Genomic DNA, 21,882 nt, shown 5'->3' with positions numbered 1-21,882 from the left:
TATTCAGATTTAAGTGTTTTACTCATGATATTCCAGTCAACTGCTAGAGTGTAAACTAAAAGCTGAGTCAAGACTCTTTGATATCTGAGCCCTGCTTTAAAGCAGCAAATGGCTACTGCAGCTGGTGTTCCAATATTTTCATCGGTCCCAAACTAAAAGTGTTGCCTCCAAGTCTGTGAAATGTGCTCAAGCTGATGTCAACTCAAGAAATCAGACCAACTGAAGGAATTCGGATTTCTGAATCTGTTCTTTCGTTTTTGCTCTAGAATTACAACTTTCCATGGATTTAATCCTTTGTTCCTTGCTGATATGAGATCATACTTCATAGGGTTCCATTGCTTTTTAGCTTGGTGTTAAATTAATCCTCTGAGCCTGAGCTGTGACCTTTCTGGTACGCTGTGGTCCTTCATGAAGCCATAGACCATGTAGTATAAGAATTTCTTTGGGCATCCCTACATTCAGCAGGCTGTGATACCTCTAACTGCAAAGGCAAAATCGTGTGCATCTTCTCACTGCATCAAGAGGAACTCTCTGGTGCCTCCACGACTTTGCCCATCCCCAGAAGGAGCTGGTGCACGCTGCACCTGCGCCGCCTCATCAGCACTGACGTTAACACTCAAAGCCGGATCATAAACATTTATCACCGTCTTCAATTGCCTAAAAATTGGTAGCTTTGCAGAAAAGCAAAACATGCCTTTCATGAAAACGGGAGCCTGGAAACGATCCCTAATTCCTGGCAACATCCAGAACCAGAAAAATAAAAGACGACTGGCTTGTATAGCCCTAATCCCACAAATATTTACACACACTCCCCAGTGCCTGTAGTGCACGCAGTCCCAACAGGGCTACTCGTGGCCCTTCGTTCAGCACCAGGGTGAATTTCACACATCCTGCAGCCTCTTCCCAGCAGAGAGCTGTGCACCCCCGCTCCAGGATCCCTCCACCGGCGTGCCGCGCCTGAGGCACGCTGGTGTGGGGCGCCTGGAGAGATCACACCCGCGAGGAATCCCCGAGCCAGGACCGCTCTACTGCCGGGAACACCGCGTCCCGCTGGAGCTCCCCCGGTCACTGACGGGTGCCCCGTAACTCCCGTGCCGGGCTGCTCCCCACGGACAGCCCCAGCTGCCCACGGCAACCCCGCGGGACGCGGCGGGAGGGGGCGCGACACGCACGGGGCGCGACACCCCCATCCCCACCGGCCGGCGGGACCCCGAGCCCGCCCCCGGCCGCGGCCCCTTCCCCGGGGCGGAGGGAGGGAGGCGGGGCCGGGCCGGGCTCCGCGGGGCTGGCGGCGAGAGCCGGGTGCCGCCGGCGGCCGAGGAGGAGGGCGAGCGGCGGCGGCCGGGGCTGCGCAGCAGGGCCCGCGGCGGGGGCATGGCCCGGCAGTAGGCAGGAGCGCTCCGCCGCCCGCCGCTCCCGGCGGCAGCCCCGCCGCGCCCCGTCCGTCCTATGTGACCCGCCCCGGCGCCAAGATGAAAGGTAGGCACGGGAGCGGCGCCCGCTCCGCCGCCCGCACACGTGCGCCGGGCACCGCGGGCAGGGCGGGATGCGCAGCGTGCGGGAACGCAGTGCGGGAACGCTGCGCGGGGCGGGAGCGTGGGCACTTCAGCCAGGGGACGCCGCGCGTCTTGGCGAGGAGGGTGCCCGCGGGGCGAGCCGTAGCCAGCAGGGTGCTGGCAGGACACGGTGCGGGCAGGTGGCGGGCAGGGCAGGGCAGGGCAGGGCGCTGCGGGCAGCCGGTGCCGGGAGAGCGGAGCGGGGGTCTCACCGCGACGCGGGGAGCGGGGGCTGCGCCGCCGCCGCGGCCCGGCGTGTGCCGGTCAGTCCCGCTCCGGGAGCGGGCTGTCCCTGTGTGAGCGTGTCCCGGCGTGTGTGCTCTAACGCCAGCATGGTTTCTCTCGGCACCCAACTTTTATCTCCCACCTCGCCGGTGCCCCGAGAAGAAGACTTGTGTTTCTCCCTGGTTGATTTGTTTATTTTTTTTGCGAGAGTTTTGCGATGTTCTTGGTGCTGCTTCTAAACATCTGGCAGTGATTAGGTGCCAGTAGAAGCTTAACTGGCTTGTGAAATGTATTTGGCGTGTTTCTCTTCTACATCCACCGACTGGAAAATTTTTTTACTTTGCATCTGTTCAAACTGAAACTTTGTTTCTTTTCCCTTTTCTCTCTTTTCCTCCCTTCCTTCTCTTTTTGTTTTAAATGAGTGGAACATTTGACCCTGTCCTACATAGCCGTGACTGAGAGGTATCACAAGCTTTAAAATGAAATAAAGAAGCAGATTGCCAAATTGCTACTCTGTAACCTAGTAAAGATGTATTGGGGGGGGGGGGGGGGGGGCCTTCTGTTTATGAAAATTGATAGCCTTACAGCAAAAGGCAGAGGCTGCACGCACTGGGGAATACTTACAATGAAAACATCAAAGGACATTGTGGAGAGTTTAGGAGTTAGTTGGGACTTTGTGAGAGTTGAATCCAGTTTTTCTTCAGAGGCAAAAATAAGCTTAAGACATACATATATGAAAATTGCTTTTGGGCACCACTCTGCCTGTTCTTGGACTGCAGAGTTTTATTCCAGATGCCAGGAGGCCAGTAAACATCATGATAGTTACACTGAGTTTCCATAGTCTGTTCCTGAGTCTAGGACACCAAATGATGTGATTATTTATTCACTTGCCAGAGTAGCTGCCTGAAGGAGGGAAAAGCTTTGGTGGGGAGGGGCATTTATTTCGAAAACCCACACACACCTATTTAAGTTACTTCTGGCACTGTGGCATGGTGTGTCTCCAGGGCCATGCAACATATTAAAAATAATGTATTTATAGTGTTATTTATTTATAGGCTGCTCATGCAAAAAAATTTGTCGTCAGCTTGTCATTATCAGCATAAGGTAAGGGCAGGAACAAACCAAAACAATGGGGATCTGGTAGTAGGTAGAGTAAACCTGTGCCTGTTACCACTGAAAGCCTTACACTCCATTCTTTGGGGTTTTGGGGAGAGGTGGGATGCAAAAGACCAAGGATGGGAATACCATACAATGCGACTTGTGTCTCCTTCCATTCTACTTCCACTGCTCTTTGCAAAGCAGAGCAGTGGCATTCAAAGGGAAGATGTAATTCCTGCTCCTGGGAGCACTCGCTGGTGCCCCACAGTCCATCAAGAGGGAATGCTCATCCTTACCATTTGGCTTCCCTAAGAGTGATCACAGCCATCTTATTTCTTTCCCCCAGAGAGTTACAGAAATCAGTAATAAAACATGCAAAGAAGAACACTTGAATGACTAATAGCTAAAGAAAAGTGTCAAACAAATCCACATCAAGGTTTTTTGCCAGTGTTAGAGAAGTCAGAGAGTCAAACCAAATTTTGACACGGTGATTTCCTTTTCTGGGTATGGACTTGGCTTTTCATATTTTTCTCTTTAAACTTGATGGTAGTGATAATTGTAGAACTGTATAGCTTGGTATAGTTACACATTTTTCTCAATAAAAACAAAAAGATCTGTTGATTGCAGCTGTCTCTGTATCTACCCTCCCTAGAGAATGGAGGAATATCTAAATAATTACATCACTAAATATCTGTAAGGAATAAATTATATTTCCCATTGCTGCTATTTGTAATGTGTTATGTTTTAAATCAGTAAAACAAATTGAAGTTTATGTTCAGTATGCTGGCAGTTTTATTCCCAGCAAACAGCACTGAGCTCACAAACATTGTCATATTTTTTTAGTAATAATTCATGTGATTTATATAGGGATTTGACTGCTTTAGGGTCAGATTTATCAAATGATACTTCTAAGTTATAGTTATTCATTGGGGTATGAAGGAGCACTCATTGCCTGGGAAACAAATGAAAACAACTTCCTCATAGTCAAACACCACCACATGTTTGAAAACCTTGGCCCTAACTTAAGACAGGGACAAGCATCGTTAAAACTGAGAACTTCTTCCCATATAGCTGCGATATATTTTGTAATTAATGCTTTAAACTCTCTCTGTAATCACTACTGTCATGGCAGTGCTGGTGATCAGTATTTTCCTCTGAAATATGGGTACAGTTTGGATAACCACTTAATATTAATGCCCCGAATCAGGCAATGACAAAGTCAAGGTGGTCATTTTGGGACTGTTGCTCCAGGATGACAGAGCTCTTGATTACTGATGCTCTAAGTAGCTTAGCTGCTTCTTTTCATTCCTCTTCCACTGCCTCCTCCTTCTCCTGCTCCCTCTCTGCCATCACAAGCACCTTGCTATGTGCCGCTTGCAAAGGTGCTGGAGGACAAATCATCTGGGATCCTGTGCTTGAGAGCCGGAACACGACCAAATATTCCGTCGTGTGCCATTCCTTTCATTTGATACAGAAAGATGCACGGGGGACAAACGTGTGTTCCTTTGGCAGTGTTTCACTGGAGCAGTGAAGCCCAGAGTGCCTGGGAGCAGCCTGGCCTGAAAGCCTGCCTTTCTTAGCCTCGACCCTTCACCTCCAAGGCGGCTCAGCGCGCTCCGTGCACCGTCCGCAGGATGATAAGGGTACACCAAGCTCTCACAGGATACGCCAGTTCATTTTAGCCCAAGTTTGCCTTACACAGTGAACACTTTATCAGACGATTAATTAATGTATCAGCCTGTGTTGCTAAAATTGTCCCTTCTCTGGGACTTAGAGTATGGATGTAATTTGCAAATAATGCCTACAATAGCAAAAGCTGACTGTGCATGCAAGTTCAGTTGTTCTTTCTTGACTACCTTAAAAAGTCTTCAATTATTTACATGATGTTTACCTTCTTTACAGGTTTTGTCTTTCCCTCTGTTTTGATGCCACTGCTAATTTTAAAGAATAAAGGAATAAAGGAATAAAAGTTATAATTTTGTAACACTGCAGAAAAGTCTCTCTCTCTTTCTCTCTCTCTCTGTGTCCTTTGTGTGCACAAAATCAAATGAACGGTCATCTGCAAATAGGTCTTTCCTGGATAAAAAACTTCAAACCAAGAATTTCAAAAAAATCCAGTTCAGAGCACTTTGCAGAAGCCAGAAAGCATCCGAAAACCAAGGATTAGAAGTGGAGCGATCCAGTAACCTTTCCTTAGTCCATTTATAAAAGAGGTTATATGAATATAGTGACATAAACATGAAACATATGCAGGCGGTCTGAGTGGTGTGTGTTGGACATGTCACAGGACCCTACAGCAGAAGTTCAAAGGCACGAGCAGTTATAATAAATGTGTGATAAAACACAGAACAAATCCTGAGCAATGCTACTATACAGTCGGTGTGTGTCCTGAATTGATTGGTAGCACAGAGTATTTTAAACATATGGATGAGAAAGATGCAAGTGTGTGTCAAAGCGTGTTCTTATTAACATTACAGAGGAAAACAGCTATGAAATTATAAGAGAAATCTGTTATTGCACAGATAGAAATATTACTATACAACTGCAAAAGATACTGAGCAGAATTAGCATATAAGCTATTTATGACAGCAGCATTTTCAGTAAGAAGTTGTAATTGTTTATTATTGCTTCAATTCTGCTTTTCTCAGCCACACAGGACGAAGAATAGCATAGACAAACCTATCCCTATGAAGAAGGGAGTTGTTTAAAATCTCCTGTGACTCCTCCTTCTTCTACTTTGGATAACGTGGATTCATTTTAGACTGATTTTGCTACAGCTGAGGGCTGAACAGAGCCCTTTTTTTGTCACAACCACTAAACAGTTTACTTAGATCCACACTGAAAGACTGTTGTGCCCAGAGGTTCAGACACTTCTGCCTGCCAGGATAAGGAGGGGAAGGTAATCTTGCAGAGAGATAGAGCTGATCAGGCCTTGCAGAGATAAAACAGAGTAAAATAAAGAGAGTGAAGAGAAATGTCAAGCATGAAAGCAGCTCGGTACTGCTAAGGATGCATACCCAGTTATCTTCAGCTTCACAAAACCTTCCTTATCCTGAGGTTCTGTATGTCAGAACAGAGAATCTCTCCTTCCAGCCCTCCCCCTTGGAAAGCAAAATAAAGACTCTTTTTACAAGGCATGGAAAGTGAACCTGATCCTCCTTATAATGTGAGTGTGGTCTGTGCGAGTGAGGGAGCAATCTAAGATGAATTGTCTTTGGAGTTTGACCACTTCCACCTAAAACAGCAATCCCTTTTGGTGCATAAATTTGAGGTGCAGACTGGGACATCACTGGCAACAAAGTGAATGAGTTATGGGAGGTAATAGAGACATGTGTTGTTAGGAATGTGTATGCCATTTTAATACTGCTGTTAATTGCCTCCCCTGACATACAGACAGGGAGGCACAATTTTTCAGTGCACTAATGAGAACATATCTGTTTGCTCTTAAATCATTATTCTGAAATACGATATGATTTAAACTTTTAACTTCTAAAGTTGATCCTCCACACCGTGCAGCTGCTCCTGACCCCGGTACGGTAATGATGTTCTGTGGCACTTATGGCTAACAAGTTTTGTTCAAAACCCCCTATTTACTGTCTTCATCTTGTGCCTAAAAAGCAAAAATGGAGTGATTCCTGTTATACCTCTAATTTTCACCATCTTCTGTCTTTTTGTGTGTGTTCCTAGTATAAGTGCTCACATTTTTTGGGCACAGCAGCAGGAGAATAGATGAAGACCAAGATATTAGAGTGCGCCCATTTGTCATGATATTAGTTTTGTTTGTTTTATGCATGTGTTAGGTGATGGGAGACACCATCCAAGTTATAGGATAGTACCAAGGGAGGATCTCTGAGCTAGGGCATTGCCTCTTTCAGTCACTAAGATAAGCAGAAAATTCCCAGATCAGCAGTCTCAGTTGGACAGAGCTGAAGAAAAGCCTCAGTTTTGTTGCCAGAGTCCAAGCTCAAACAATATCCCAAAGGATGCTTTGGGATGCAGGGAGGTGGGCTCTCTCCCAGGACTGCCTCAGCTGAACCTCTCCCATGGCTGCCTTAAAGACCAGGTACTCTGCAAGTAACCCCTGTCCAAAGGAGTTTGCTGTGTGACAAGCCAGACAAAAGAAGGGCTGGATAATATGGGCTCAGCACACTCAGCCAACAACAGTGACTGCTGGTGTGACTTGTCAGCTTGGGAGTCAGGAAGTGTTTTAAGTGTGGGGTGGGATTTTGTGAGGGGGGCTTATCAAAATAGAGACAGAGAGAAAGACTTGACTATGAAAAGGGACCATAAGTAAAAAGTAGCGGAGAAAGGCAGAACAAGAGGACAAGTGAAATAAAGGATCTGTGAAGAGACAGGGGAATGAGCAGCCCATTAGCACAAGCAGGAGACTGTCCAGAATAAAAGCTATGAAAACCAGTGGAAACCAATTAGTCTGATGAAGTCATCAACATCTGAAGGCCACAGCTGCTTGTTGTACTTCTGCTGGCTCCATTTCACCTCTAGGTCAGCAGTTTGAATGTAGACCCAGTTAATAGTGAGCAGAAATGCATATAAATCTGGTGGCAGCTCAAAAAGCTTTTGAAATGTGATATGAGAAAGATATTGGTGCCGCTGTTCTTGTCTGCCTGAACAGTTGTTACTATTACAGAAACCTCACAAGTGGACGAGTTTTGCCTTTCAGTGAAAGTGCTGAGATGGAGAGAGCAGGCAGAAGCAGCTCTTTGACACTGCAAGCAGTCTCTCATGAAGGTGATGCACTTGTTACACAGTTCTGAGCAGAGTTCTTCATCCATGCTGATTCATGGGTTATGGAGTGGAATATTGTGATTTTCAACTAATGGGCACAGCTTCTTTCCAAGTGGGACTGGAAAAGATTGCTCCTTGATAATATTAGAATGATTTTTACAGAGTTGCACTGGGATATAGCTCTATAGTTCCCATCAAGTCAGTAGGAAAGGCTGGACTCTAACCATTAAAGCCCTTTGAGAGAGAGATTTATTTTAGAGGAAACTCTTACACTGGATGTCATTTTTACTACAAATTAATCTTACAGTCTGAGTTCCCAGCCTGGTACTTAGGGTAAGTTCTAATGCACTGCAATTTGAGTTTTCAGGATTTTATAAAGGAAATTCTAAAATCTGAGCTCAAACTTGACATGACAATTTTCAGCCCAGATGCCTCATTCTCTCCTGGAAGAGATTTTCCCAGATTTTTAAATGCAATGTAGAATATTGGTTTGTTTTCTTTATTTAAGGCTTCAGATGAGGTCTTTAAACAAGGACTTTGTATCCATGTTTGCAGCACACAAGTGTTCTTGAAATTATTGGATACCACGTGTCTGCAGCCATATGACCCAGCACCTCTAATGGTTCTGAGGTCTTGTTTGCCTCGTTAGTTAATTAGGTTTAAATGGCTGAGCAAGGTGTACTGTTAAAAGGAGACAGCTGGACACATACATTAGCAGCTTTCTTTAACACCTTCCATATGCCAACAATGACACCCATGAAAGGAAGGGGCTAAAATGGATGTAATTTCCCTAAAATCACCTTGCACTGAAGGCTTCTCAGATCTGGTGCCGTGGTTTTATGCCCTGTATTGTCTCAGGGGCAGATTTAGCATCCATTTTGGCTCCAGGCCAGCTCTTTCTTACTTGACCTCAGAATGACTCATAAGTGATCCATGATTAATTTATTTAAGATTTAAGAACAAGGAGAAGAAATTAAACAGTTCTACTCCACAGATTTGCTTTGCCACTAGCAAATTAATCAAATGAGAGTCTAATTTGTTTTAGATTAAATGAATTCCCTCTGTTCGCTGCATTAATCCCCAGCTGAACTGCCTTTTCATGATTCCCGCTCCCTTGAAGCATTGTACTGTAACTTATTTAACTCTACAGCTGTATTTACTAGAGGTGTTGCAGTAATAGCTTATAACTGGAGGGCAAGTGGAATTTGGCATTGGTACTCAATGGGGCATGGATATTGCCATAATATCTCAAAGCTTTTTTTTTTTTTAAGGTTTTTGGACCAGAACTCTTGCTTTCCACTGACTCCCTAAAATATTTGATGTATTGCTGTTCAGCCACAGTGAGACAGTGATTTGTAGCAGTCTGCTGTAAGCTCCCCATGACAATCTGTTCTAGCATCCAAGGAGACTCTTGTGAACCCAATAAAACAGGAGCTCTCTGGTGGCCCTTCCCTTAAAATAATACAATTAAATAATTAATTTAAATACATCTGGTTCCTCACATATATTTCTGTTCTGCCCAAAGTTCACCTTTTTTATGGACCTTCCTGCTGCCAGAGTTCTGTGTAAGTCAGTGGAGTAAGAGACCAGCTTTTAATGTTTCTTCATCTTTCATGTTCTGGATTCTCTATCTTTTGGTTCACAGCTGAGAGCTCAGTTGAGCGTCTTATAACTGAATTAGGGCTGATCTTCTCCATACAAAAGACTTAATTCTTGTGACCAGGAAATAACAACAAATTCTCCTTGATTGTCTGCTTCAAGGAGGAGTCTGCCCTTCATATTTTTCACCCATGAAAATAAGCCTTGCCTGCTTTTTAATGCATGTGTATGTAACAGAAGTAATATGTTGACTGCGTTTATTCCAGCCTTCTTTGTAACTGAGAAGGACTGGATTTAAACTAAAGAAAAATATTTCTAATTTAAGGCTTTCACAATGTCAAACAAACCCCTCCTACGCTAGTTGCAGCCTCACTCAAGTATAGGTACCATTGATGTCAAAATGCAGAATTTCCCATTCTAAGATAAGTCACTAGAGCTCAAAACTCAGTAATTTCTTCCACAACTATTTCTGATACTGCCTTTAAAAGCATAAGTCATTAACATACTGGAGGTGTTCGTAGTATTTGCCTTCTTACATGGTGTGTATATTTTCTTAACCTCTGTAATTCGTAACAGATCACATTTTCACAGTTTTCACTAGAAAAGCTGTTACCTTTTCAATGAAAACTTAGGTTCTCCTGTATTTTGCTGGTTTGAAGATATCAGAAAGCTTTGAGATTTTTGTAGAACTTGTGACTAAATTTTAATATTTCCAGCACTGGAACTGAAGCTGAAGATCAAGTTTCTGCTGCCTCCAGTGAGGACAACACTGCCCAACAGCAATGGGAGGAGCAGGCTGGGTGCAGGGCTTTGCCTTGGGATTAAATTTATAGGCTTGTTTGTCAGCTTAATTTTTAATATTGCAAACATAGACTTCTTCTGAGGTAGGACTTTCAGCCCATCTTAGTCTCTTTTTCCAAAGTGCTGTAATTTCTGAATGTTTAGTCTAAGCTTGCTTTACTAATGTCTTCCATCTTTATTTTCCTTAAATTTGTTACATTAAACAGTGAATATTGTGAAGTACTATATTTGCACATGATTTCAGCAAAGTTGCAGTTTTGACTGAAAGAACATTGAGCTTTGTCTGTTAAATAATTTTTATAGACTTCCCTTAAAATTACATTGACTGCCCCTTGCAAGATCAACTCACAGATGATGCTTGAGATTTTAGTGATCAGGGAGATGGGTCACCACTTGACATAACTGTCCTTGCCCATCTCCACTTCTTGGTTTCAAATAACACAAGTGCTCTTCAAAACTAGGAGATGAATGAATAATTATAATGTGTTCAAAGCTGAAGGAAAAAACTCATCCCTAGAATGAATAACATACAGCATTGCAAATACTGAAAAGCATATATATATATTTAAAAGTATATGTGTGTATAGAAATGTATAAAATGTACATATATAAACATGTTGCGTGTGCCATAATGGCCAAAGAAACAAAAATGTGATTAAAGTTGCAAAAGCCAATGCTGTTGGTCTAAGCATGAAAAACAAGAAAACCAGGGAAGGGGCTGTCAGCCTGGGAGGAAGGTCTTGGAGATGTGGTGTGGGATGAAGCTGCAGGATTTAAAGGTGGCCTGGCTGTATACGTCAGATACGGATCAGATAAGCCAGGTTACACTCCTGAGAAACAAAGGAGGCGATTGTGTTGCAGCCTGATAGCAGAAGAGGGCAGGAAGCTAAGGTCTCTGGGGCTGTTATCTTATTTTGTGCAGCATTTAATCTTTTGTGCAACAGGGGAAGATCTTCCTGAGTAGCTCACTGCTGGGATGAGAAGTTGGTTGCTGACTGGTTACGGTTTATTAGTGTTTGTTGTGTTTCGTTGGGGGGCCTTGTCTTCAGATAACATTTGGGACAACTGTGAGGGTTTGTTTGGTTTGGTTTTTTTTAAAGGTTTCTTTCTGTCTTCAAAACCAGGATGTGTTTGTTTTGCCTAAGGAGCATCCACTGGCTCTTCCACTTCTTAAATGCACGTCTAGCATTTAAGGGGGGTCTAGCTAAAGATAAGGACAGGAGCACTGCTGCCAGTAAGAAAAATGTCTTATCTTGTGAAGAATATGTTTTTAGCTGTTTAATCCATAGTGCCGTCTGAGTAATGGGTGATGTTCTGCAAAATGATGCATTTCATGGACTCTGCTTCAAAGTCTCCTTCAGACTTCTGTGTGTTGCACCTCACAGGTCAAAAGGAAAAACCAGTCAGATTTCCTGCTGGAGACACGCACACAAATCATTTAGGCTGTGTTGAGTCTGGATGCAGATGGTATCTTCACCTTTAGATTCATCCCCCCAAGGCTCTGTGCCGTCCCAAGTTAGCTGTGGCACCAGTTAGCCCCGTTTCATGATGCAGAGCAGCCCAATCATGTGCAGTAAGTCTGTGGGCAAAAAAGGTCCAACTAAACACAGACTTCTCACTCCATCACAAGTGTTTATCTGCTTTGAGCTTGCTTTTCCTCCACCAGTCATTAAATGTTCCCTCTGGGAAATACAGAAGAGGGAGGAGAACAGCCTGGGCTGTGCTGCCCTCCCAGCAGTTGATGCAGAGGCTGGTGCTGGTGACGAGGCAGAGCTTTTGCCTTTCCTGACTCAGCAGAGCGGGGGGTTGTCTTGGTGGAAGGAGTCTGAACACATGAACACAAACATATTCTTTTTTTTTTTCTTTTTTTTTTTTTTTAAAGTCATGGGTGTAATTTTTTTGCTGATGCCAGCCTTTTCCTTTGCTGACGGAAGGAAATGGAGAGAAAATCAGCTTCTGACAAAATAACCTTGTGATTATTAGCATATTACTCCATGCTTACTGTAAAGATGAGAACAAAAGGCAGGGTGGAATCATCATATGATAGAATCTCCTGAGTTGGAAGGAACCCTCAAGGATCATCAGATCCAGCTCTTGTCCCTGCACAGGCCAGCCCCAAGAGTCACACCATGTATCTAGGCACATTGTCCTAACCCTTCTTGAACTCAGGCAGGCTGGCGCTGTGACCACTTCCCTGGGGAGCCTGATATTCTCCTAACAGCCAACCTAAACTTCCCCACAACTTCCATTCCCTCGAGTCCGATCGTCGGTGTTTGTCCCTCCACTTCCCCTCATGAGGAAGTTGTAGACTGTCATGAGGTGTCCCCCCAGTGTCCTCTTCTCCAGGCTGAAGGAACCAAGTGACCTCAGCCACTCTTCGTTCTGCTTCCCCTCACGACCTTTCACAATCTTCACCATCTCAATTTTCATTTTTCTCATCAGAGTTTATCCGTTCTTTTTCCCACGTTTCATTGGATTTGACATTTTCAGGCCAAGCTAGTGTTCATAGGAGGTGATGGATGGATGGATGGATGGATGGATGGATGGATGGATGGATGGATGGATGGATGGATGGACAACCATCTCCTCTGATTTCTGTGGTCTGGGCAGGCTTGACCAAGTAGCACACTGGTGACAATTGTGGGTGTCACTATGATGAGGGACATATCTGCTCTGGTCTGCACTTAGCTGGCCAAGCAGGCCTCAGGATGTGTACCAGGTGATAAATCTACACAGTTTGTAATCCAGAGTTGTGCTGGGGATTCTCGTTGGGGGAAAGGCTCTAAATTGCCTTCTGTACTTGGAGACAGAGGTGGGAGCAGCAAAGGGGAAGAGCAGTAGCATGCCTAACAAACCAAGTAAACATATTAATTCATGAACATACACCTGTGAAAACTTCTTCTCGTCTTTTTCCAGTGGTAGTAGTAATAATCTGCTTCCGTGTCTTTCTTTCTCCAGACGACTTTGCAGAGGAGGAGGAGGTGCAGTCCTTCGGCTACAAGAGGTTTGGTAAGTGGCAGCAGTCTTTCAGCTCGCTTTTGCATAGTGCTTGGAGCAAATCAAACATTTGCTAAGGAAAACTTTCTTGCTGACAGCATCAAAACATACAGTCCCATCATCCACATCCAGTGTCCTCCCAGAGGAAGGTGTGCTGTTTAGACTTGGGTTAATTTCTTGGCAAACATAAGGCTTTTGAAATAGTTCTTTCATGAGGAAATTGAAGCCCACACCTGAAGAGAAATGAATGTGCTGCCTGTGAAAAAAAGGGGCCATGCCTCTTACATGTCCTCTGCCCAGCTGGGCATTGCTTCAGCCCCCAAACTGATGTGCAGCAGAGTTTGTAGGTTTTCCCCAAAGTGGTTTCATGGGATCTCCTGTCGACTTGCAGAAGTTGTACCGGCAGATGAGCCACGGCATAGTCTGTGCACTTGTCTCAAAGGAAAAGTATACAGCATGAATGCATTCTGAAGTCAAAAATTATTAAAATGAGGTTGCTCACTTTTCTCTTTTTTTAATGTTTGTTCACCCAAAATGGCCTTTTCATATGAGGAGTGCCACACATACTGCCATGCATCTGTGCACAGGAGTTAGCAGCCTTCAAGGCCCCTGTGTTCAAGGCTCTTGTGGTCCCTTTCTGTTGGGAAAACATTTCAGTCTTTGCAGTCAACAGTTTCACCCAGGGCAGGAGGATGCATGTCCCTGTGGCAAAGGGAAGGTGACATGGTGGCCTCTGAGCTCCCACAGTGCCAGCTATGTCTTGGAGCAGCCAAAGGGGCTCACCATCAAAGCTGTGGTGCCTTTCACCTCTCATCAGAATAATAGTTCACCTCATTTTTTCTGTCCTGGGAAAGTGGCTGCAGCAAGAGTCACTTTCAATGACCCCAGCTGGCAAGTGGATAGGAGAGGCAGGCTGAAAACAAAAATGAAAAATAAGTCAAAAATTCCTTCCATCCCAAAAGGAGCAGGGGGAGGCAGCGTAAGGAGATGTGAAGTTTGGGAGGTGAGGATCGCATTCGCATGACCTTTTCTACCCCCTGAACTACTCCACTGCTCCCTGCTGTTAAGCTTTATTTTGGATAGATCAGCCAACCACAGAGCCAGCATCTGTGGCTTGGAAAGTCCTCTATAAGGCTGCACACAGGGTTTTTTCGTTTTTTGTTTTTTGTTTTCCTTTTGTTTGTTCCTTTTTTGTTGTTGTTGTTGTTGTTCTGGATTAAGCCCTTGAACAGCAAAAAAGCAAAACAAATCTTGAGAAATAGGAAGCAATGCTAAGTGTTCATTTCTGTCACCTCCAAATAAATAAAAAATATTAGTATTCATTAACAGCTATAAAAATAGGTTCCCTTGGTGTTATCCTCTAGCAGGCTTTTCCTGGTCAGTACTCCCTTGCAGTGAGCAAGATTTTGGCAAGGAGTGGGTACTCCATTATCCTTACTGTCCCAATAGTAACTGCACTGCTGTGACGTCATGGGATTTTTGCCTACTAACTTGCTGTCATTTCTTTCTTTCTCCTGAGTATTGTGATGCTACCAAGGTGAGTTATTTCTTCCCTCAGAAATACAAGACCATTTCCAGAAATGCTTGTGCTGTTGTGCTTGGTGGGGCAGCGTGGAGGGAAGAGAGGACTGGCAGCCTGGAAGTGGCAGGAGGAGATTTCACCACAAGAGGAGGAGTCAGGGTCGTTCCACCCTTAGGAACCAACCATAACTGCCTGATGCCTCAGGAAAACAACATTGCTGTGGTCAGGGAGGTATCCCAAATATCTGCAGTACAGAAGAGCCTTGACTAAAGGGGGAACGGGATCATGGAGCCATAGTGTTGGCACTGGTGAGAGCTGTGTAATTCAGCAGGGTCCCAATCCTAGGAGCATTCTATGTCTATACTATTTTGGAGCCCAAACTTTGCCCCATACCCTCATCATCTTTCCCAGCATCATGGGGCAGCTCAGGGAGGAGCTAGGCTGGCCTGGTTTCCACACATTCCTGCACCATGCTGTTTGACTGTAGGTGCTCATGCTCTTGCATCCCTTAAAGGGTTTATTTCCCCTTCTTCAGAAAATTGGACTTTAGTGTGTTCCTGCCTTTACAGTCTTTGCTGCATTTCCAGGCAGCCTCTGAGCAGCCTCTGGAGAGAATGGGAGCCTTCAGCAGTGCTGGCTGCTTCCTCACCTGGCACTGGGCTCCTCCAGACTGAAAGGTGACCTGCACAACTTTTTATAAAGACTCCAAACTCACTGGATGGCTGGGTCAGCATTTCAAGTGAAGCACCGGAGGTTGCTCTTGGGGCCAAAATGCAGCTGAGCTCCTGCCTGATCAGTATGAAATGTTACACCTGCTGTCTCATTTGGTGTTCCCTCTTGGCTCTGTGTCCTTCCTGGTAAAAGAAGGCAATAAGGGGAGATCCCAAGCCAAGAACCAAGTTTTATTACAGAAACCTTGATAAAAGGTAATTTTGAGAGAAGTCCTGTTTGTCTGCTGGCTGGCACTGTAGAAATGCCAGCGCTGTTCCTGTACAGCCTGTTGGTGTGGGCAGGGATGAAAACAGCAGCGGGGTTTTTGTTTCAGGAGTCGTAGTGCAAGAGCAGTTGTGTTAATATATCATGATTGGAGAGGTCCCTGTATGCTCCATGGACTTGAGACATGGCAGATGGACCATGAGTCAAGTACCATTTGGAATTGGGAGGTCTCGTTTGGAGCAAAATGTGCTCTGAGGGGCAGAAGGCTGAAGTATAACTGGTTTGTAAAAAACGGGACTAGCAGTCAGTCACTGCTGGCAGCTGGGAACATGTGTTGGTCAGCATTTGGCAGGCAAAACCTTGACCAAGCTACTTTCCTAGAGTTCAGCTGAGGAGTTTATTATTAGCTGCCTTGTTGCCTGAGCCTGTAGTTTGGTTCAAGGAAGGAAGAGATCAGCAGAAGGTGGAAAGGAGAGAGGCGTTCTCCAAAAGTTCTCATTTTGGGGAAGAAGTTTTTGAGAAGAGGGCTGAATACACGCTGTCTTGCACCACTTCCCCTTTTGCTGAATCATGCTGTCCTTCCTTCTCAAATAAGTAAATTTCTGAGAACTTGTCAAACTACTGTATTTTTTAGTCAATAGAAAATTAACTGGTCATAGTAAGCCAAACATACTAATCATAACACACTTACATATTAAAGAACAATGAATACAGATGCAGACTAGTCCTCGAAAAATACACATCAGATTTTTTCTCCTTTGAGCTTGGGACAGATTTGCTGCAGGGAGTCAGTAAGGAAAACAGTCTTTCCAGCTCACTGATGCTGTTTACTTCTTTTCAATGGATGCTACAGATGTTCAGGGATGCTGCCAGAAGTTGCTCAGCTGCAATGCCTCCAGATTGCTGCACTGAAAAATGAGGAAATGTGTTTCTTATCCCAGTTACTTCATCTTCAACCCCATTTCTCAGGCTGTTTTAAAGTTATCTGCTCCAGATGGCAAGCTGAGCCTCTCCACTGGTTTTCCTCCACCAGATTGCCACCAATATTAACTCTTTTGTCAGTCAATGTCCTTGGTTTGTACCACCTCATGCACAACTCACTTTGGGAAAGAATGAATGAGGAAAGGGCAAGACTTCCTTTCAATATGATACACTTTGGGGATGCTAAATCTTAGGCATGAGAGCTAAGACTAGTTTCTAGATGGTAGACAGAAGGATGAAAAAATCTCTTTCTGGCAGGGTTTGACCCTTTCCTCTGAGATTTGGCCTCTGGCCATCTCCACAGGCAAGGGAATTGAAGGGATCAAATTGACTCCAAGGTAGAAGTCCTGATCTTCCTAACTCATGGCATTCTGAGGTAATATATGTAGAATTCGTTGTGCATTTTGTTTCCTTATGTTAATGTTTAAGAACTTAAGATCTGCGCTTTAATAAGTAGAGTTAAAAAATTTAAATTACTGATTGCATAATTCAAAGCTACAATACAATATGGAATTGCTGAAAGCAGAGAAGATAATCTTTGAACTGTTGCAAAGCACGTTTGTGGTGTTTTAGAAAACAGACTTCAAAGAAATGAGCTGAAAGCCTTGCTGATGAAGAGAAACTTCCCAAGGAATCAGAAGACAGGACCAGTGCACTATAGATAAGTGGAAGACTAAACAGCTTGTGTAAGATAATTACCCTTTGCCCCTGGCAAACACAGCCAGAATTGCAGACTGTGAGCCTGTTCTCCACAGAAACACCCATCTTGGTCACCTCCATGCTCTAGATAGTGAGTCGGGGTGCTCCTCACTGTCACCTCCCCTCTTCCTGCTGAGCTGTCAGTAGGGGACAGTCCCTCATGTCCCCAGAGAGGTCCCGTGCACACAGAGGCACTGATCCTCTAGCCTTCCCCACATCCCTTAGGTCAAGAGCTGACAGGGAAGGAGGGAGAAAAGTTACCAGGGGGCCCTCTCAAGGAAGGCAGGTACTTCTTCAGGTACCTTTTGTAGGGTATGTAAGATATGGGTTGGGATATCTCTTCCTTGCAGTTACAACAATCTAGCTCCTAAGCATGATTCCAGGTGTGAGAATCAAGTCTAGGAATTTGTGGACCAGGAATGAATGCATCATCCCGCCATGGAGTAATGAAATCTGCTATGCTAAAAAAGGTGATGGGGAAAAATAAAATTAAAAACATATTAGTAAAATAGGTCATGAAATCTGCTATGCTAAAAAAGGTGATGGGGGAAAAAGAAAATTAAAAACATATTAGTAAAATAGGTTTGGGTTGTTTGTTGTTTGGGTTGTTTGTTGTTTTTTCCCTGATGAGTGGATTGGGAACAGCTGAACAAGATCTATTTAATTATTTGCTCACCATGCACTTTTTATAGTATTTTGTACAGCAAGAAGTTATATATTATTTCTTCACACATTTGATAATTTTAGGAAGTTTTAGGAGTGATAAAAGTGTTGTGAATGGGTTACAGCAAAAATGAAAACTTTAAAATACAAAGCTTTTTCTGAAGAGGGTTTTAAAAAAATACAGTTTGTGCCTATAAATAACTGTTCAAATATGATAAAAATTCATGGCTCAGAATTTTGCAATAGTTCAGGACTTTCATTAACATTGCACAGATGGAATAATTTTAGTCCTTGTCTCTGAATAAATCCAGGCCATTGTTCATATCTCTAATAACAAGCACCAAAAAAATGTCTGGCATCAGCCTGGTGGTGTGCTATATTCACACAAACCGTAAGCCCCTATGAAAAAAAAAAAAAAAAAAAAAAAATTCTAAGCTTTGGGAATTTGTCAGCTTTTCTTTATGGTTTGTAAACGACCAGTGAGGGATTTCAGGTGCCACAACCACATACCTCCCTGGGCATTCTTTCACTTGTATGCCTGCAGTGTGTAATCATATGGCTTAATAAAAAGTCACAGGGTCACTCACACTCACAAAGCCAGAGGAAAGTCAGGCACGTTGCTTCCAGTTCACTGATCTGGCCATATTTGACAGATGAGGATTTTGCCTGCGTGTGTCCTGGGGTATGAAATCCCCACTGAATGGCGGTGCCCAGGTGGCTGTTCATTTTAGGCCAAGAAATTTCATTTGAAATGACCCTTTTAATTGCCATGGCCAGTAAGGTGGAAGTGGGTCAAGCCTGCCCTCTCCTAGGGTGAGCCCTGAGGGGCTGAGAGAATCCAGCACCCTCAGGGTTCCTGGGTTTGTGTTGGGGCTTCAATCCCAGCATCAGGGGCTGCACGGGGAGGAACTACCTATGTACGGTTTCTTTGTGTCTTTCTTTTCTTTTCCAGCACGTATTCCCAGTACTGGAGCAGTTGGCAGGGAGCTGAAGTCTCAATAAATAAAGAGTGCTGGCTTGTACACAGTATTGCCATTGCAGAGAAGCGTACTCATGACCTGTCAAGGTGCCCCTGTGCCACCAGTGTGTCCCTCCTCTGCTACCTTCTGCCTCCTGCAATGTAATGGCACACGTGATAGATGGAATATCCAAACAACAAGTTTGAAACCGCCTATCTTTGTAAAGATGGAGAATAGTTGGTGGGCCCTGAGAAATCCATCAGTGTCAGGCAGTACTAGGAAGATCCAAGAAGTTATCAGGTCTGTGTGTCCTGTGCTAACTTAGTCAGGAGCTGAAAGAGCCGAGATGTTGGGTCTGTGGGTTTGAGGCTGCCCCTCTCCAACCTGTCCTGCTGTGCCTGGCTAAAGGCACTTCTAATCCAAGCCCATAAAGAGGCCTCTTTGCAGTGCTGTGGGGACTAAAGTCATTCCAGCTGTGTGTTGTTATGTAGGCAATCTATTTTCTCTTAGTTACGGGTTTTTCCTCTTTAGTACAATTAAAATTCTTGACATGCTTCATCATATATTGCATTCGCGTACTTGGAGCAATACCTGTTTGATCAATCTTTGTCTTTTACAGGGGTGAATTGAAAGGCAGTGTGGTCACCATGATGTGTGAATTTTGCTCTGTCTTTTTCATTAGAGCTATAAAATAGGTGTGTGGGCTGAACAGCACGTTGTATTTACGAGAGGAATGAAAAACATTGGCTACGCTGTAAGTGACACCTGGGGATTTTGTTTTTATTTCCCTGTAAACTAGCTGGACAAATAATTATGTTTGGTAACATCAGCTCGCTGCCAGAACACCTAGGCTGCATTCTGGGCTGTTCAACTTTGCAGCAAAATTACCTGTGAAATCACTGTCTTGGAAGGAAACTGAGCACCCTGTTTTCAGTGCTTGGTACCATGATGTTTCCATGCAAAGGAGTAACACTGGAAAACTGTGGCAGAAACGAAGACTTCAGATACGAGAAAATTCATGTTAGTGGACTCTCCCAGCACTGCCAGGGGATTTTAAAATGCCCCAGCATTATTCTTGAGCTCCTCTTAAGCTTTACTCCAAATACAAATCTGCATTTGTTGCCAGCTGCCACTATACTTTGCTCTTTGCTGCATGCTGTAACTCTACTCTTGTAGGTGTCCAGATATGTCCAGTTGATCTTTGGCTTTTCTGTACCTTCTTCATAATGATTTCCCATCAGAAAGCAACATAGGGACACTGGTCTTTCCATAAGAAAGGGGATGCTGTATTCCCTTGAGGCTATTTTTTTGGATGAACCCAACAGCACACACAAATTAAACACATACCTGCCATGTGCTGCTTGCTTTGATATCCTGGATCCTTTTTATTTCTTAGGAATTTCCTCAACCTGTACTGTAGCTCTGTGTGTGGTTTGTGCCTGGTTTCCCATGCTCCTGGGGGAGCCACTGCAAGGAAGATGTGGAACTTTACCAGATTCACCCAGACCTGAATGTGGGACCTGGACCTAGACCCAGACCTAAATATCTCTGCTGTCCTCTACCATCACACTCAGCAGCCCTGAGCCTGGCCAGTGTCCTGGCAAGGTAGCACTGAATGCAACTATATCACGTTTTTGTACTTGACAAATTTCTTGATAATTTTCAGAGAGAAAATTTTCTGTCTGAAGATATGAAATCCGAATATATGACTTAGGGTAGGTGTCATAGCAGCTGCTTTTAGGGATCTGAGGCCCTCTTTAAAATAGCAATAGCAAGGAGAGGCAAATGCTGCAGGAAAGGACTTCCAAGCTGAGCAAGAGCATCACCATTCTGATAATTTTGATATAGTACATAGATAATATTGTCAACTCCAGATCTCTGTAATATGTCTTATATAAAAGCTGGGGGAAACCTATAAAAGCCTAAAGAAGCCTGTGAGAGAGAACAGTTTAAGGGATAGCACAAATGAAGAATGGGGTATTTTAGAATGATTTGTCCTGTTGCAAACACTAACAAGGAAACAGTATGGTGCTTTGCTAAGTCAAAACCAATTGAAACTCCACTCTGCTGCACCACAAAAAGATTAGCCAAACTAAAGCTTGGATTAAAATTTTATCCAGTCTCAATTAGCCTTCTTTATATGGGTAAACCTTAGGTGAAGCAGCCAAGAGCTAAGAAATTTCCATTTGTCCTGTTCCAGCCTGGGTTAAGTGAGTGGGCTGAGACTCTGGAAAGCGGAGAGAGGTCGGGAGAGAGGCGTGAGTGGGAAGGAGTCTTGCTCAGTGCCCAGAGCCGGCGTGGACAAGAGTTGTGCAGTGGGTGTGTGGAGAGGTTTGTATCCTGCAGACGCTTTTCAGCTCGGTCAGGAATGCATCTGGAAAATCCACCCACTCAGCCAGAGAGAGGGAGATTGATGCCTTAAATAAATAAGACATGAATGTGTTTTTGTGATTCAGCTTGCGACTCTTAATGGAGGCAGCTGAAGTTTCTGTAGTAGGTGGAGTGCGAGACCCAGGGATCCACTTTGCTTCAGCCCAACTGAGGCTTGTAAGGAGATTTTGTATTTGAAGTTGTGTGAAGACATTCAGTGTTAGCATAGCAGGACTTTGTGTCTTCTCTGGCAGCTGTTTCATAATGCCACAAAGAACCAAGGCAGAATTGTCTTCCTTTAAGGATATCTGGGCATGAGGGTCTGCTTAACAGGGCTTCACTGCATATCTTTCAAAACCTGAAATTTTAAGTATTTGGAAAATGCTTATTGATTTGCATTACATAACATGTGTCTGTGTGCTTGTTTTCAAGGTCTTGGTCAGGGAAGATGGAAAATTCTACCAAATTTTATATTTTGAATTAGTCCAGGAATGGACATGGAAGGTTTTACCTGACAGGTTTGTTGTGATCAATGTACCCTACATTTGGTAGTGCTCAATGGCAGAAAGGAAAGCTTGCCTTTTGTGTTTAGTTAGTGGGTGAAGGTATGATTTCAGACCATCTGCCTGTGTAGTGACAATCACTGACTGAAAGATTCCTTACATATATTTCTGCTTTATCACGTGATAGAGGACAGTCTGGTTACCAGAAATAATAATATATGGAGCCC

General features: G+C 44.1%; 1 protein-coding gene across 1 annotated transcript in view; it reads left to right on the top strand.

The window, feature by feature from the left end:
- The first annotated feature begins 1,363 nt into the window (after positions 1-1,363).
- Positions 1,364-21,882, top strand: part of COLEC12 (collectin subfamily member 12) — a 95,928-nt gene continuing 75,409 nt past the window's right edge. Inside the window, exons 1-2 of the mRNA XM_040074507.2 lie at positions 1,364-1,479; positions 12,984-13,034. Of these exons, the coding sequence (XP_039930441.1) occupies positions 1,473-1,479; positions 12,984-13,034 (58 nt within the window). The 5' untranslated portion in view covers positions 1,364-1,472. The remainder of the gene's footprint in view (positions 1,480-12,983; positions 13,035-21,882) is intronic.

The sequence above is a fragment of the Hirundo rustica genome, chromosome 1 (genome assembly GCF_015227805.2).
Source record: "Hirundo rustica isolate bHirRus1 chromosome 1, bHirRus1.pri.v3, whole genome shotgun sequence".
Classification (NCBI taxonomy): domain Eukaryota; kingdom Metazoa; phylum Chordata; class Aves; order Passeriformes; family Hirundinidae; genus Hirundo; species Hirundo rustica.
This window is presented reverse-complemented; position numbering and strand designations above follow the sequence as displayed.